The sequence below is a fragment of the Aotus nancymaae genome, unplaced genomic scaffold, assembly GCF_030222135.1.
Source record: "Aotus nancymaae isolate 86718 unplaced genomic scaffold, 86718_ANA_hifiasm-v0.15.2.pri h1tg000038l, whole genome shotgun sequence".
NCBI lineage: Eukaryota > Metazoa > Chordata > Mammalia > Primates > Aotidae > Aotus > Aotus nancymaae.
The window spans coordinates 1220834-1235087 of record NW_026988452.1 but is presented as its reverse complement, the minus strand read 5'-3'; the positions used below and the strand labels follow the sequence as shown (position 1 = coordinate 1235087).

The 14254-nt window shown below is 49.4% G+C and overlaps 1 protein-coding gene, 1 long non-coding RNA gene and 1 pseudogene across 4 annotated transcripts in view; all 3 read right to left on the bottom strand.

Moving 5' to 3' along the window:
* The window catches only part of LYZL4 (lysozyme like 4), a 54640-nt gene extending 47978 nt beyond the window's left edge, over window positions 1-6662 (bottom strand). The window contains exons 1-3 of one of the 2 annotated variants that reach the window (XM_012460125.2): window positions 6524-6662; window positions 6259-6411; window positions 3973-4051 (exon numbers count right to left, since the gene is read on the bottom strand). In XM_012460125.2, the coding sequence (XP_012315548.2) occupies window positions 3973-4051; window positions 6259-6411; window positions 6524-6662 (371 nt within the window). Of the gene's footprint in view, window positions 1-3972; window positions 4052-6258; window positions 6412-6523 lie in introns of those variants that run through there. The other variant, XR_001108603.2, reaches the window with a different exon arrangement.
* LOC135268173 (beta-citrylglutamate synthase B-like) lies at window positions 1342-3523 on the bottom strand (annotated as a pseudogene).
* Window positions 6663-6696: 34 nt separating the features above from the next.
* The window catches only part of LOC105722550 (uncharacterized), a 32539-nt gene continuing 24981 nt past the window's right edge, over window positions 6697-14254 (bottom strand). For both annotated transcript variants that reach the window (XR_001108601.2, XR_001108602.2), the window contains one exon: window positions 6697-6753. This is a non-coding gene — a long non-coding RNA (uncharacterized LOC105722550). The remainder of the gene's footprint in view (window positions 6754-14254) is intronic.

Here is a 14254-nt window from a genome sequence, read left to right as displayed (position 1 = left end):
TTGAGGAGATAATACATTGATTACAAAACAAAGCCTAATTTCAGAAATATTAAGATCTGAAAAACTGTGCCATCTGGAACTTAGGAAATATGACTCTGTTTCTAGATCTAGCTGGAGATTATAATGTCCAGAATCTACCAGGCAGGCAATCGCAAAATGTGGGGCAGAGGGAGAAAAGGTAGGGAAGAAGGACGCTTGTGGTGGTTCAGGGTTCACTGGGTAGTGTAGGGCTGTCACCATAAACAGCATGGACGGAGATGGTGGCAGCGTGTGCAGGAAACGGAGGGTTTTTATGCATCAATCTACCCTAGATGAACGTCGGAGAAAAGGGTCTGGCCATAACCCAAGTAACAGTGAACAGAGACAAGAAAAAGTCACACAACCTTTCAATTCAGCAAATACTGAACATGGGTAACTCGGTCCTTATTCTAGGAAGGGTAAAGAGGATAACGCTAACATGGCACCTGTGAGGGAATGTCACAAAAAGAAAAGGAGGCATCATAATAAAATTTCTTTTTTGTTGTTGTTAGACAAGCGTGTATTGAAAAAAGCAACGTTAACAGCACACATATCTTTCAAAAAAGACTAAAGACGGACAAATACAAGTCCATGCACATATTTTAAACTAGTGTAATTTTTTCTACATTGAATAGATGTTATTTTGTATACTGGACACTGCGGTACTGTTGATTTCCATCCCGTCATGCAAACGCGCCAGTTTTGTCATTGAGAAGCCTTTATTAGGTTATGTTCACTTTGACCCTCCCACCAAATTACGAGAGAAGAAACAAAACACAAAAATAAGAAATCCCAGTAAAAGAGCCCGTCAGATTTCATACGCTGCAAACTAACGCTGCTAGTTAATAAAGAAATGGAAGAATTTTCAGAAATGTATAATATAAAAATTCCTGTGATTTGGGCAGATGTTTTCCTTACCGATGACACATCTTACAACACAATGTGCAGTTACACTACTCAGATATTTGTAACAAAACCGTTTTTTTGTACAAAAAGAAAAGAAAGTGACCATGAAGAAAACAGTATATGTTCCCATGGGCTGTGAGCACACAAATCTTTTAGCAATTTACAAGGACTATGAGAGCCTGACATTCTTCCGCACCCCACCTATTCCGCCTCTCTATTTGTAGGATTTGTAAATGAAAGTAACATCTCACTAGCAGAGGTCTCATCCATCTCCCGCTGTCTCCAACCCATCCTAATAATTTTCTCTCATTTTCCTGAGCATCCTCCAGGAACAGCATTGCAAGTGGGTTGTAAAAACAGAAGAGGAAAAAAGAAAGGAAGTTTTACAAGGGAGCTGTTGGTTAATTGCCAGCGGGGTCAGCCCACCAGTAGTTTGGTTTCGCTGGTTCGTGTCGACCAGGCCCCCGGGAGCTTGGTGAGCAGCTCTTGCTCTGTGCCTTCAGGGTCGCTGTCAACAGAGCTGGGACTTGCACTCACGTTGTCAACAGCAGTGCTGGCTGGGAGACCCAGCTCCGGCTCTTTATTCTCACTGGCCGTGAACACCACGGAGAGCAGGGACATACACGGGCGAGCCGGCCTGAGGGTAGGAGGCGGCGGCCTAGTCTGCTATGATAACCGGCTACATCGACATGACAAGCCTTATCCAAGGTGATGAAACCTACATTCGCACTGGCCTCACAGACACAGAAGGAGCCGCCATCTTTCATCAACAGGTCGATGCCACACATATCCGTCCCCTGGCGTTAGACACCTGCCTAGCTGGCTGCTTCCCTTTCCGCTCAGAGAGCACATCATCCCCACACCACTTACTGAGCAGCTGCTTTGCAGTCTCTCATCTGCTGAACAACGTAACATGGTGCCAACCTCATGGCCCCCTGCCCGTCCACAAGACTCCTCAACACACGTCTGGAACAGGTACGGCGCTTCATGGCGAATAAGATGGCTTAGATCGGCTACTCAGGAGGCTGAGGCAGGAGGATCGCCTGAGCCCTGGAGTTCCAGGCGACAGTGAGCTGTGATCGTGCTACTGCACTCCAACCAGAGTGACACGGCAACACCCCGGTTCTTTTTCTTTTCTTATTTTTGTGAGATGTCTCTTTAAACAAAAGATAAAAAGGTAACCCACAGAATGAAGGATAGTTGTCATACATATATACAACAAAAAACCTTATCCAGAATATATAAATATCTCCTACAGATTAATAAGAAAAAGACAGCACAATAGAAAATTTGACACAAGATTTGAAGAGGCGCTTCACCTAAGGGCATATACAAACGGCCAGTAAACGCTTGAACCCTCATCAGGGAAATGCAAAGTAAAACCCCAATGCAGTACCACAACACAGCCATGAGAACACACCGGAAATCACCAAGCGTGGCTGAGAATGTGAAGCAACTGAAAAGCACAGTTCCTGAGGGCGGTGTACGTTGATGGAAATCTCTTTAGAAAACTGTTTGTCACAATATGCCAAATCTGAAAATACACTTATCCTATAGCTAGCAATTTTATTCCTTGGTAAAAACAATACAAATCCATTTACATTTTCACCAAAAGATAAGCATAGACTGTCCACGGTAGCACTAAAAACGTAGAAACTACCGAATGCCCATCAACAGAGGGACGATGAGTAACCCGCGGTGAACCCACCCAGTGGAAACCAGCTGGCCGTGAGAATGAACTGCAGCCACACAGACACGTGAACAGACGCAGTGCTCGGCGAAAGAAGTCAGACAGAGGCCCGACCACTCGTGCGTTTTAGACTTTCCTAAGCACACATCTGGCTAAAGAGGAAATTAGATTTGCAGTTATTTTTGGCAATAAACATACAACAGTCAGTTAATATACCAAATATATAAAGAGCTCTTTCAAATAATATAGCTTGAATTTTAAAATAGGCGAAGAGCAAAGATGGAAAAAATTACAAAAACAATAGTAATATATAACAAACATGGGGGAAAACACCCTGATGAGGTATCATAAAAGGCAAAAGAAGATAAGACAAAATTGTTATTCACTTTTTTATTTATTTATTTTTGAGACAGAGTCTCCCTCTGTTGCCCAGGCTGGAGTGCAGTGGTGAGATCTCAGCTCACTGCAACCTCTGCCTCCTGGGTTCAAGCAATTCTCCTGTCTCAGCCTCCCGAGTCACTGGGACTACAGGCGCATGCCACCACACCTGGCTTTTTTTTTTTTGTATTTTTAGTAGAGACAGAGTTTCACCATGTTGGTCAGGCTGGTTTCAAACTCCTGACCTCAGGTGATCCAACTGCCTTGGCCTCCCAAAGTGCTGGGATTACAGGCGTGAGCCACCACACCCCGCCAGTTATTCACCTTTAAATCAAAAGTTTTGTGATTGGTGAAGTTACAGTAAATCTATACTTTACTAAACTCTTTGTAGAAATATAAACAAATGTGGGCCTGCTGGATTTCACATGCATCAAGAACACTAAAGGTATTCAAAAACCTTGTAGGAAACTTATAGAAAAAAACAATCAGAGATTATCACAATAAACACAGATTTAGTTTGAAGATGTTCATCGTAACATTCTATGTAACCCTAAACAAGATTTGGGGGAAAACTGTATAATTCAAGGCAATTTCTCTGATAATGATTTCCTTCCCTCTGTGGCCTTGAGGCTGCGGAGCTCAGTGGCTTTCTGCTACTTACCCTGGTGAGTCAGAGCCTTTTAGTTTAGGACTGCAGATGTGCAACAGCCAAGATTTGGCCAAGATTCAGATTAGAGATAACAAGTGAAAGTCACTGATACAGGCTACATACAAACATACGACTGGCTGGGCGTGGTGGCTCACGCCCGTAATCCCAGCACTTTGGGAGGCTGAGGTGGGCAGATCACCTGAGGTCGGGAGTTCAAGACCAGCCTGACCAACATGGAGAAACCCTGTTTCTACAAATAAATAAATAAAAATTAAAAATTTTAAAAATAAATAAATAAAAATTTAAAAAAAGAAAAAAATGTATGACTTACCATGCTCCCATCCCTTTTTTTCCTTTTACGATGGTCTTGGCACATTCAATTGTCTTCTCTAAATTAGGATTCAGTAAAGCTGTGGAGAAAATAAAACAGAAGCTAACACGCCCGCAGGTGACGGCGAAGTTAGAGTGATGTAGGGAAGGCACAGGGCGTTCACATCAGAGAGGCTTCCGGGGAATTCCAAGGACAAACCTATTCTTAGATTTTTAATTAGACAACCCTAAGGAGGCAGCAGGACGTAGTCCAGATCCACTGATTTTTTTTATCTTGTAATTCTTATAAATGTTTTTCCTTTAAAATATATATGTATGTATCTTTTCCATAATGGAAAAGATGTAGGCCAGATCCATTGATTTTTTAACTTATAATTCTTGTAAAATTTTCTCATTAAAATATGTACGTATATTGACTCTTCTGCCCTAGGCAACGTAAGCAGCAATGGAGAGAGAATGAAAAACACGATAAACTCGTCCCTGCCCACGCGGCGCCTCCAAGCGGGTGAAGTCATAGGCAATTAAACTAATAGGGATACCTGCAGTGACGGGGGAATGCCGCTTGGTGAAGGAGCGTTTAGTAGGTGCACCTGATTCAGACTTGAAGGGTCAGGGAAGAGTTACGGGCAAGTGACTTCTACAGGAGCAGGTGAAGAAAGGGGATGGAGGGAGTCACAAGAGGAAGGTCATTCCGGGCACAGGGAACAGCATGTGAGGCGGCCCAGCGGAGCGCCTGAGGAACCAACGTGTCTGCGTTCGCCATTCCATTCCGCCCTTGGAACGTGGAATCCAAGCCCTCTCACCTGGGACTACTGCAATACCCCCCCCCTTGCCAACATTGGTCTCAGCTTTCCTTAATCTAGTGTCATCGCTTTTCCATAAAACATCACGCCCCAAACTGCTCATAAAACAGACCCCCAGATCCCTGGCTCCGTTCAATAGTGCCCTGACATGCCTTTCTGCTCCTAAACCTCACTTCCCATAGCCTTCCTCTTCCACCCTGACATTCGACGCATGTCAAGGGCAGGAGACAAAGACAGTGTCCACCCTGAAGGTGGGTGCTCTCCCCACGAGACCCACAGCTTAGGGATCATAGAGGAGGGAGCCCTGAGGGGCCTGCTCACAGTTCTCAAGGCTATAGCCCTCGAAGTAATCCAGGCCTCCATCGCGGAGCTTCTTAGCCACCGTGCAGCCCCCAGGATATAAGCACCAGTTGGAACCACCAGGCAGCCAAGGAGGGAGAGGAGCACGCATGCCTTCATCTTCTCCAGGCTCCTGGCAGCTGGGGCAGCCGTGGCCGGGTGAGTGGGCAGAGTCACAGGGACACTGGTCCTCCGAAGGGAAAGAAGGGCACTGTGGGGTGCGGGGGGAGCACAGCTCAGCGTCTCACCTGGTAAACCAGGACACTTCTTCCCATCCTAATCCTCAGCTTCGTGTCACTGCAAATCTGGGACACCTGAGACTCCGCCCCTTCGCCACCTCACCCATCGGTGTGGAGGGAGGTTTGCTCATCAGGGAGGATTCGGTTCTGAGGCAGAAAGGCCCAGCTGAGCATCCTCTGGGTTTAGCCCAAACTCAGGAGCTGCACCTTCCAGCACTACCACCCCAGCTGTGTGGTCTTGGACATATACTTACCCTCTCTGGACCTCAGTTTTTCCATTTATAGAATGGGGATAACAGTACCCACCTCATGGGTATTTAATTAGATTGATTAGATGAATACCTACAAAGGGCTTAAAAGAGTACCTGGCAGTTAACAAGCACTAGAGTGGCAACTGTGTAAGTCCTGGCACTTAGTGGGTGCTGAGTCAGTGCTCACAGAGTGAGTGAATCCTGGCAACCACCTCTCCTTGGTCACAGGTACTTGGGACCACCTAAGAGCAGTGTGCAAGCTCCCCTTGGGATGCCCGGCTCCCGGCTCCTCGCAGTAACCAGTTCTGCCCCTCGACAAAGGGAGTGGTGGCTGCGCGGGTGAAATCAGGCCAGCTGGAGCCCTCTGCTCCCACCCTGCAGCCTCCTCTCCACGCCCCAACACCTTCTCTGCCCATCTGGACAGGGGTCTCCATCACGCCATCCTAGGTCAGCCTGCCTGGTGCTCCACGGCCTGATCTCACCGTGTCCCCAGGAGTGGAATGCTCAGCTTTCCACGGACCCACCCTGGATATGGCTCCTGCCACGCCCTCTGCTCTGTAAATTTTGTAAACTCTGGCGGTCGTCGGGAAGGCAGGCCTCGGACACAGCACCACAGCCTCCAGTGGCCTTGAATGGAAGGACAAGAGGGACTTACCGGAACATGACATGTGGCAGCGGTTCCTGCCATGGTCGCCGCACCAGTCACTGCCACGAATCTGAAAGAGGCCGAAGCCAGTGTAGCCATCACGCGTGTTCTCGTAGACGGCTGTGGGGTTGAACTTGCTCTCGAAGTAGGCCAGGCACACCCCTAAGGTGGAACAGAAGGTGTGCGGCTCTGAGGACGGCTGGAGTGGGGGAGGCCTGGCCAGGGAAGGGAGGGCAAGAAGGTGCGAGGAGGGAGCCCTGAGGGGCCTGCTCACAGTTCTCAAGGCTATAGCCCTCGAAGTAATCCAGGCCTCCATCGCGGAGCTTCTTAGCCACCGTGCAGCGCCCCAGGATGTAAGCACCAGTTGGAACCACCAGGCAGCCAAGGAGGGAGAGGAGCACGCATGCCTTCATCTTCTCCAGGCTCCTGGCAGCTGGGGCAGCCGTGGCCGGGTGAGTGGGCGGAGTCACAGGGACACTGGTCCTCCGAAGGGAAAGAAGGGCACTGTGGGGTGCGGGGGGAGCACAGCTCAGCGTCTCACCTGGTAAACCAGGACACTTCTTCCCATCCTAATCCTCGGCTTCGTGTCACTGCAAATCTGGGACACCTGAGACTCCGCCCCTTTGCCTCCTCTTGACCTCCTATTTTCGAAGGAAACTGCACTCTTGAAGGCCCCCTCCCCAACCCCAACTCTTTCCCCATCCAGCAAAACCCGTTGGTTCCTTCTGGGTTTGTATCTCACTCATTTCACTCTGATATTAGGTATAGATGCTCAAGACCTTTCTTCCCTTTATTGTAAAAGTAGACTCCAGCGATTAAATACATCTTACAAAACAGAAAAGAGAAAAAAAAGCATCACGGCCCCAGCACTCCAGCAGAACCTCTACTGATCTGTGGGACTGTGCCCAGGACTGTCTCGTGTGTCTTATTCCCAGTTGTGTTCTTGTCCTTTACACGCAAGGAGACAAGCCCAGACCTGCCACTCGGTGACAACAGACAAGTCACTTGGCCTCTCAGTGCCTCTGCTTCCTTGTCTTTAAAAGCGGGGTCACTGGGGGGAGAGCATCAGTGAATGGACACTTGAATTTAGGCTTCTCCATTCCACGTCAGGCGGCTGCCACGCCCTAAACCCACCGCCTCCTCACTGCAAGCTGACTCACAGCCCAGCCTTCTCACCTCCAACCCTCCCGGCCAACCCAGGCAGGTGGTATTTTCCACCATGACTGAGGAATGCCCCCAAAGCAGGAACAAGACGTCACTTGGAGAACGCTGCTGGACCCTGTTCTCACCGCAGCAAGCCCTCCATGATCTGAGTTACCCCACCCACCCTTTATCGGGACAAATCTATTCCGTCAAGATGGCACTCCCTCTCTGGGCGCCTTGCACCTCCCACTCCATTCCCCCGGCACCAGTGCTCCTGCTAAGTCCACTTGTTGCCCTCACACACGGTTCTTCCCAATGCACAAGGCCCTACCGTGCCTTTCCTCATTCAATGTCGCTCCATCGAGGCCTCACCCCAGGTGCCAACCTCATGGACCCTGATGGATCCTCCATGAAAGTTCCATTTTCCCTCTGAGCCCTTATTGATCTCAGAGTCTCTTTCATGACACCCTGCAGGTGACTGTCCTGATTTGTGCTCTGTCCCATTGCTCAGACTAGAATATGCAGTTGGAAATTGGAACTCATCCTCCTCCTGGAAAACCCCATGACCCCAGCACCGTTATCTATCAGCTGGACAGTTCATTGCACCCTCCTGCTTGCCATCTGCCTGTCCTGACTGTGTACACCTACCCCAGGGGTTCTCAGCCTTGGCACTTGGGCTGGAATATGCTTTGTTCTGGAAACATCCTATGCATTGGAATTGTTTAGGACTACCCCTGGCCTCTAGATGTCAGTAGCTCTGTCCCCAATTTATGTCAGACAAAAACGTTGCTAAGGGGCAAAACTGCCCCCTGTTGAGAAATGTCTAACTTGGGCAAAAGTTAGAAATAAGTATATTCATGAATTAGAAGAATCAATCACACTTTCAAACGTTTGTTCAAACTCTCAAGCTGTATGGTCAGTTGCAGACATGACCATTACACCAAATACAGCATCTAGGAGGACCTTGCATTTGAGAGCTCAGATTGCCTGGGTCCAAGTCCCAGCCTCCCCCTCAGCGGCTGAGATACCAGCATCCCAACAGCGATCTCAGACAAATTACTCAACCTCTCGATTCCTCGGTTTCCTCCTCTATAGCACAGATTAGAAGAGTACTTAATCAATTGTGTTGATTTGAAGAGTAAGTGAATTACATATGCATGGCACGAGATTTTATCCCTAAGGATGTTTTGCTGAGCTCTGGCTGCACCCTTCCCTTAGCTGAAGAAGTGAATCTCAATGCATGTTTCCCTTCCCAAAGAGCAAACAACATTTTCCACTAATGTCTGTCTTCCAAAGGGCAGGCCTCGTCTCAGCTCGCGGAAGGCATGCCGAGTCCTCCCCTCCCCTCTGCCCCAGCAGCCAATTCACCAGGGCATGCCAGCTACAGTTCTTCCAGAACCCACTCACCTCCCACCTGCTTTTCTGCCATCATCCTAATCCAGACCGCCGTCATCTCTAAGGTGGAGGTTTTCTGACTACCCTCCTCCACTACACACTCCTCTCCGTTCCCCTAAACCCGCTGTCCACACAGCAGCTGGAAATGCAGGGTCCAGTCACATCATTCACCTCCAGTGGGTTCACTCCCCTCACACTGAGCAAGCCCCCAGCTCCTCAGCCTGGCCGAGTCCCTCTCCTGTCTGACTGCACATCACTGTCTCCTTGGGCCCCCTTCACTCTGCCATAGTCACCTTGCACGTTTCCCTTCCTTGAATGTGCCAGTTTCGTTCCCACCACAGGTCCTTTGTGGAATGGCACCAGCCTTCCCCCTACCTGGAACATGACTGCCCTGATCACCACATACGAGCCCGCTGCCTCAAAGAAAATTCCCTCATCACTGCCCATCAAAGAAGATGGATTTTATTTTCTTCATAACATCAGTCAATGCCAGGAACTCCATTGTTCATTTGTTCACTTGCTTATTTTCTCTCTCCCGTTCCTGAGTGTAAGCACCAGGAGGGCAGAAACCTGCTATGTTTCTTCTCTTCTTTATCCCCAGAACTTAGAACAGAACCTAATGCATGATCTTAGGTGCTTAATGAACCTTTGTTGAATGAATGAATGAACAAAAACCTACTCTTCCCAACTGAACTGTCACCAAATGAGCAATAAGTGAACTTGCTGATGAGCATCTCCTGCAGCTGGCAATTGTCAGGCCCATTACCCTCCTGCCCACCATTTACCCGCCTACCAGTCCCAGGCCGGCTCTCGGTGCCTTTCCAAGGGGCGGGGAGGAGCAGCCGCTGCAGCAGCTCCGACGTGGGTTGCGGGGACGCTGCTCCACCTCCACTTGGTTCCCTGGATTTTTCCGGTGCCACTTCATTCATCGTCCATGTGTCTATACCCAAGAGATCTTCTCTGTGACCTGCTGTTCTAGAACCCTTTCTATGACGTCAGTGGCTATGCACCAGGACAGTCTGAAAAGGGGAGGGTCTGTCACTGTCACATTTGTGTTAATTTTCTGTTGCTGCTGAAATATGTTACCACAAATTTAGTGGCTTAAACAACACAATTTATTCTCTTGAAGTTCTGAAGTTGGAAATGGGTCTCACGGGGCTAAAATTAAGGTGTCAGCAGGGCCGTGCTCCCTTCCGAAGGCTTTAGAAGATGATTTCTTCCCTTGCTCATTCAGGTTGTTGGCAGAATAGTTTCTGCAGTCCCAGGGCCGAGTTCCCTGTTTCCTTGCTGGCTGTCAGCTCAGGGCCATTCCCAGCTGTCTGCATTTCTTAGCTCTGTCTCCTTGGAGCTAAGGAGAGGAATAATAGATTCCTCCATCTTCAAAGCCAGCAAGGGTGAGTCAAACCCTCTCACACTTTGAATTTCTCTTGCCTCTTCTTCTGTCTTTGTATCTTTCTGGCCCACTTTTCTTCCCTCCCTTCCACGTCTAAGGACTCAGGATTACATCCATCCAGTCGGACAGTCCAGGATCATCTCTGCTTCTGGAAGTCCTTGACCTTCATCACACCTGCAGAGTCTCTTTTGCCACAAACACTGACACATCAGAGGCTCCCGAGGCTACTGTTACTGAACAAAAGGGATTCAACGCATTAGAAACCAACACTGTGACACCAGGTTTTTGAGAAAAGGCTTTTTATTGAAATACAAATACTTAATTTTAAATATATTATCAATAAGTTGTCGATTTCCAAGGAGACAGCAGTGTCAAGCTTGAACCCGTCTCCCTGTGAGGGCTTTAATGCAGGATTTTTATTAGGAAAAGTTCAGGGGGTGGATTGTAAGAGTAGCACGTGACTGGGGAAGCAAAGGGCCGGAAAGTCCTTTTTCGGGTGCAGGTACCTCTTCATGCTGTTTTGTGGGTCGCCCGTGCAGTCTCGGGGGAAGTTAGTTGAAGCATGCGGTGGAAACGCAGGCTGTGGCTTCTGCAGGCTCGCTAGGTCTGGGCGCCGGTCGGCCGTCTTGCTGGCAGCTGGCTTCAGCCAGCTCTTCTCTCTCATGAGCAGAGGGAGCTTCGGTATTTCAGCAAGTTGTTTTTTTTCTTATCTGCCATCCTGCAAACTCAAGAATTTCTGTTAGTCATCGGTTTCTTTAACTCTGTGGGGCATGGCTTCATTAGGACGCCTTTGGGAGAGCGGTGTTCTGCCTGGCACAGCACACTTCCGGGCCCTGATAGGACGGCCTTCTAGGTGGAGCAGTGGGAGAAGCCTGTGTTCACTTTTCTAGTCACCACAGGGCCACGGTCAAGGACATCCTCTCTTGGAGCCTCGGCAACTTCATCTGTGACTTGAGGGCATCAGAATGGGTTAGCGTTAAGATCTTCTTCAGCTCCAAAAGTTAAGAGATACTGAGATGATTGAGGGCAAATTGGCCTTTTGAAAACACAGTAGTCTTTCTGGCTGGCTCAATTAGAACTGGTAATTAGTTGGTTAATTGAAAATTAATAATGTGGAGAATCATAAAAGAAAAAAATAAAACCAGGCCACAAACACTGAGGCTTAAATTCATGCATGGATCTTTTCTCAGCTGTGTTCAGTGTTGGCTCAGGTGGAGACTGGTTGGCAGAGAAGCAAGGTGTTTTCACAGAAATCAGTTAATCGAGAAGCATTCAACTGCAGAAAGTCCCACCTCTGAAGGCATCATGGCAGAAATGTTCCCCTCACTCACAGTGGTAGACAGTCTGAGAAGAAAGGGGGGTCCACCATTCTACAGCCTTCCCTGTACCCATGCCCCTTGGCTCTGTAACTTAGCTGCTCCCATCAAGGCCATCCACTCCCCACCCCGGGGCTTGGGTTGGCCTGTCTTGCTCGGACAGAAGATCACAGTGGAACCAGGTGGTGCTGATCCTAGGCCTCAGGAAGCCTGGTGGCCTCTGCTCACCTTGAGCTCTGCCACACCACACAAACATGCCTGCCTCATCTTGCAAGAGATGAGTGGCACCTGTCACCCCTACTGCCACAGTGGGTGGCAATTAACTGCCACACATGCCAGACCAGCCTAGGCTGGCCAGCCCCCTCTGACCACAGATACGTGAACGATGATAAGCAAGGTCAATCAAGTCCAGTCGGGACAAGCAGGAGAGTCCAGCTACCCGCAGCCTGGTGAGCAATGACGGGTATTTCTTGCTTTTAGCCGCCGTTGTAAGTCTGGGTGAGGAGGCTGTCACACGGCAATTGATAACGGACACATCCCCGCAGCTCTGCGCCCTTGCCTTGGCCTGCACCTCCAGGCAGCCACCGTCTGGGCCCTGAGCACACGGGCCACCTGCTCTGGAGCCCAGCGACGAGCATCAGCTGCTGTGTTGCAATCACACAACTTCCAGCAAAGGCCGTACTCCTATAGGGAAGGGAATTGCCCTGCTTTCCTGATAGGACATTTACCTGCCCCAGAAAAATTGACGTAGGAGCTCTCGTGGTGCAGGGGCCTCCTCAGGCAAAAGCCCCCAGAGTTTGCTGCCCTGTCATTTGCCCTATCGAGCACTGGGCGTGACTGGATGGAACAGGCTTTGTGTGACCAGTGGGGCTCAGTGCACCGGCTGTATACTCTGAGCAAACTGGGCAGAACCCTCTCTTTCTTAGAGCCATGGCTGATGAAACTGGCCACATCCAAGCTCCTGAAAATCCTTCTTAGACCCTAAAAAATGTGCTAGAAACTGTGACAAGTGTTGGGCACGTCAAAGTGAGCTCCCAGCCCAGTGGGGAACTTACGCAGGTTAAAAACTCAGCAGTAGCAGCCCTGTAAGAAACACCCTAACAGAAGCCCATTCACAGTTCTGTGGGGACAGAGAAGGGAGTCCCGCCTGCCTAGGGTCAGCAGGGTGGGGACGAGGAAGCCGGCGCTGAGCCAGAGACGTGGAACCGTGTGGAGGGGCGGGGGCAGCAGCCAGGCAGGGCGGAGTGTGCTCGAGGCGCCCGCCCCACTGTGGTTACATCTGCCCCCCTGCTCACCAGCGCCCCCACCCTCCAGTGCCTTTGGAGACACTTGCTACTATGTCAGGCGAGGGGCTGAGGGAATCATACGAATTAGGCCGTTTAATCCTCCCATCCTCCCAACGGTTAACTACTATGAGGACTGTTAATGCCCTTTTCCTGACGAAACAGCAAAGGCTTAGGAATGGCTTATCCCATCAGGGCAGGCGGCAGGCCAGGGCCCCTCCAGAAGCCGCGCTCTCGGCCCTGCTCTCAGGAGCCACCACGCCGCTCCCCGTGATACTCTGCACACGCTGCGTCTTCCTCTCTCTGTTCTTTGCTCAACAAACTCATCCTGAACGTTCCCTGCACCTGTCGGTCAGGTATGTTCATCATTTCTGAGACGGTCTCGGGCGCTGCCACCGCCCTCCACCCCCCGTGCCTCAGTGTCCCATATCTCTCATGCCTGTGTCCCTGAGCTGCCGCAGCACAGAAATTCCCTCTTCAGGAATATTGAATCCGCTGTTAGATCCACGAATTGAGTTTTCTGTGTCGTTAATTTGTGGGGTTTTTTGTTTTTGTTTTTGAGACAGGGTCTCACTCTGTCACCCAGGCTGGAGTGTGCAGAGGTGCAATCTTGGCTCACTGCAACCTCTGCCTCCTGGGCTCCAGTGATCCTCCCACCTCAACCTCCTGAGTAGCTGGAACTACAGGTGTGTACCACCATGCCTGGCTAATTTTTGTATTTTTTGAAGTGACAGGGTTTTGCCATGTTGCCCAGGCTGGTCTCAAACTCCTGGGCTCAAGCGATTCACCCACCTCGGCCTCCCAAAATGCTGGGATGGCGTGAGCCACCACGCCCAGCCTTTGATTTGATTGTTCATTTTCACACGTTCCATTTAGCTCTCTTTCCGATCTGCTTTTTCTTTACTCTGGTTTTCAACCTTGCTTTATTTTCTAGAAACCATAGTAAATATGCATCTTTTCTCCTGCAACTCATTGTTCTAATATCTGAGGTCTGCCGTGGGTATGGTCCTATGGTCTGTCTGTTCAGGCTAGCTGCTGGTAAAGACTTCTTAGAAGAAACGAAAATTCTTTGTCTCCTGTCACCCAGTGCCCAGGTTTAAGACAAGCAATTGTCTTCGCAGTCCTCAGGGCAGGCATCCGCTCACCTTGCATGAGTGTAGAGCACTTCGGAGCTCCAGATTTATAGGGGTCTCCAGCTGGGTTCCACCTCTTCTCCCCAAAGCTTCACAAGGCTGTGCCTTCAAGGCAAAAGCCAGCTGCCGCATTCCACTTAAACCTCTCTGGATTCCACTGTCACTGAATTTTAGGCTGGAGTGTTTTGCTTTTTGTTTTTTTCTCATAAAATTTTTATGCAGCATTTTTAGTTTTGTTCCATAGAAGGATCTACTCGGTGACCCAGCCTACCATACTATGAGACACAGATGTAGCATCTTACTACCCTGTATGAAAGAAACACCTTACAAAAATAATAGCCA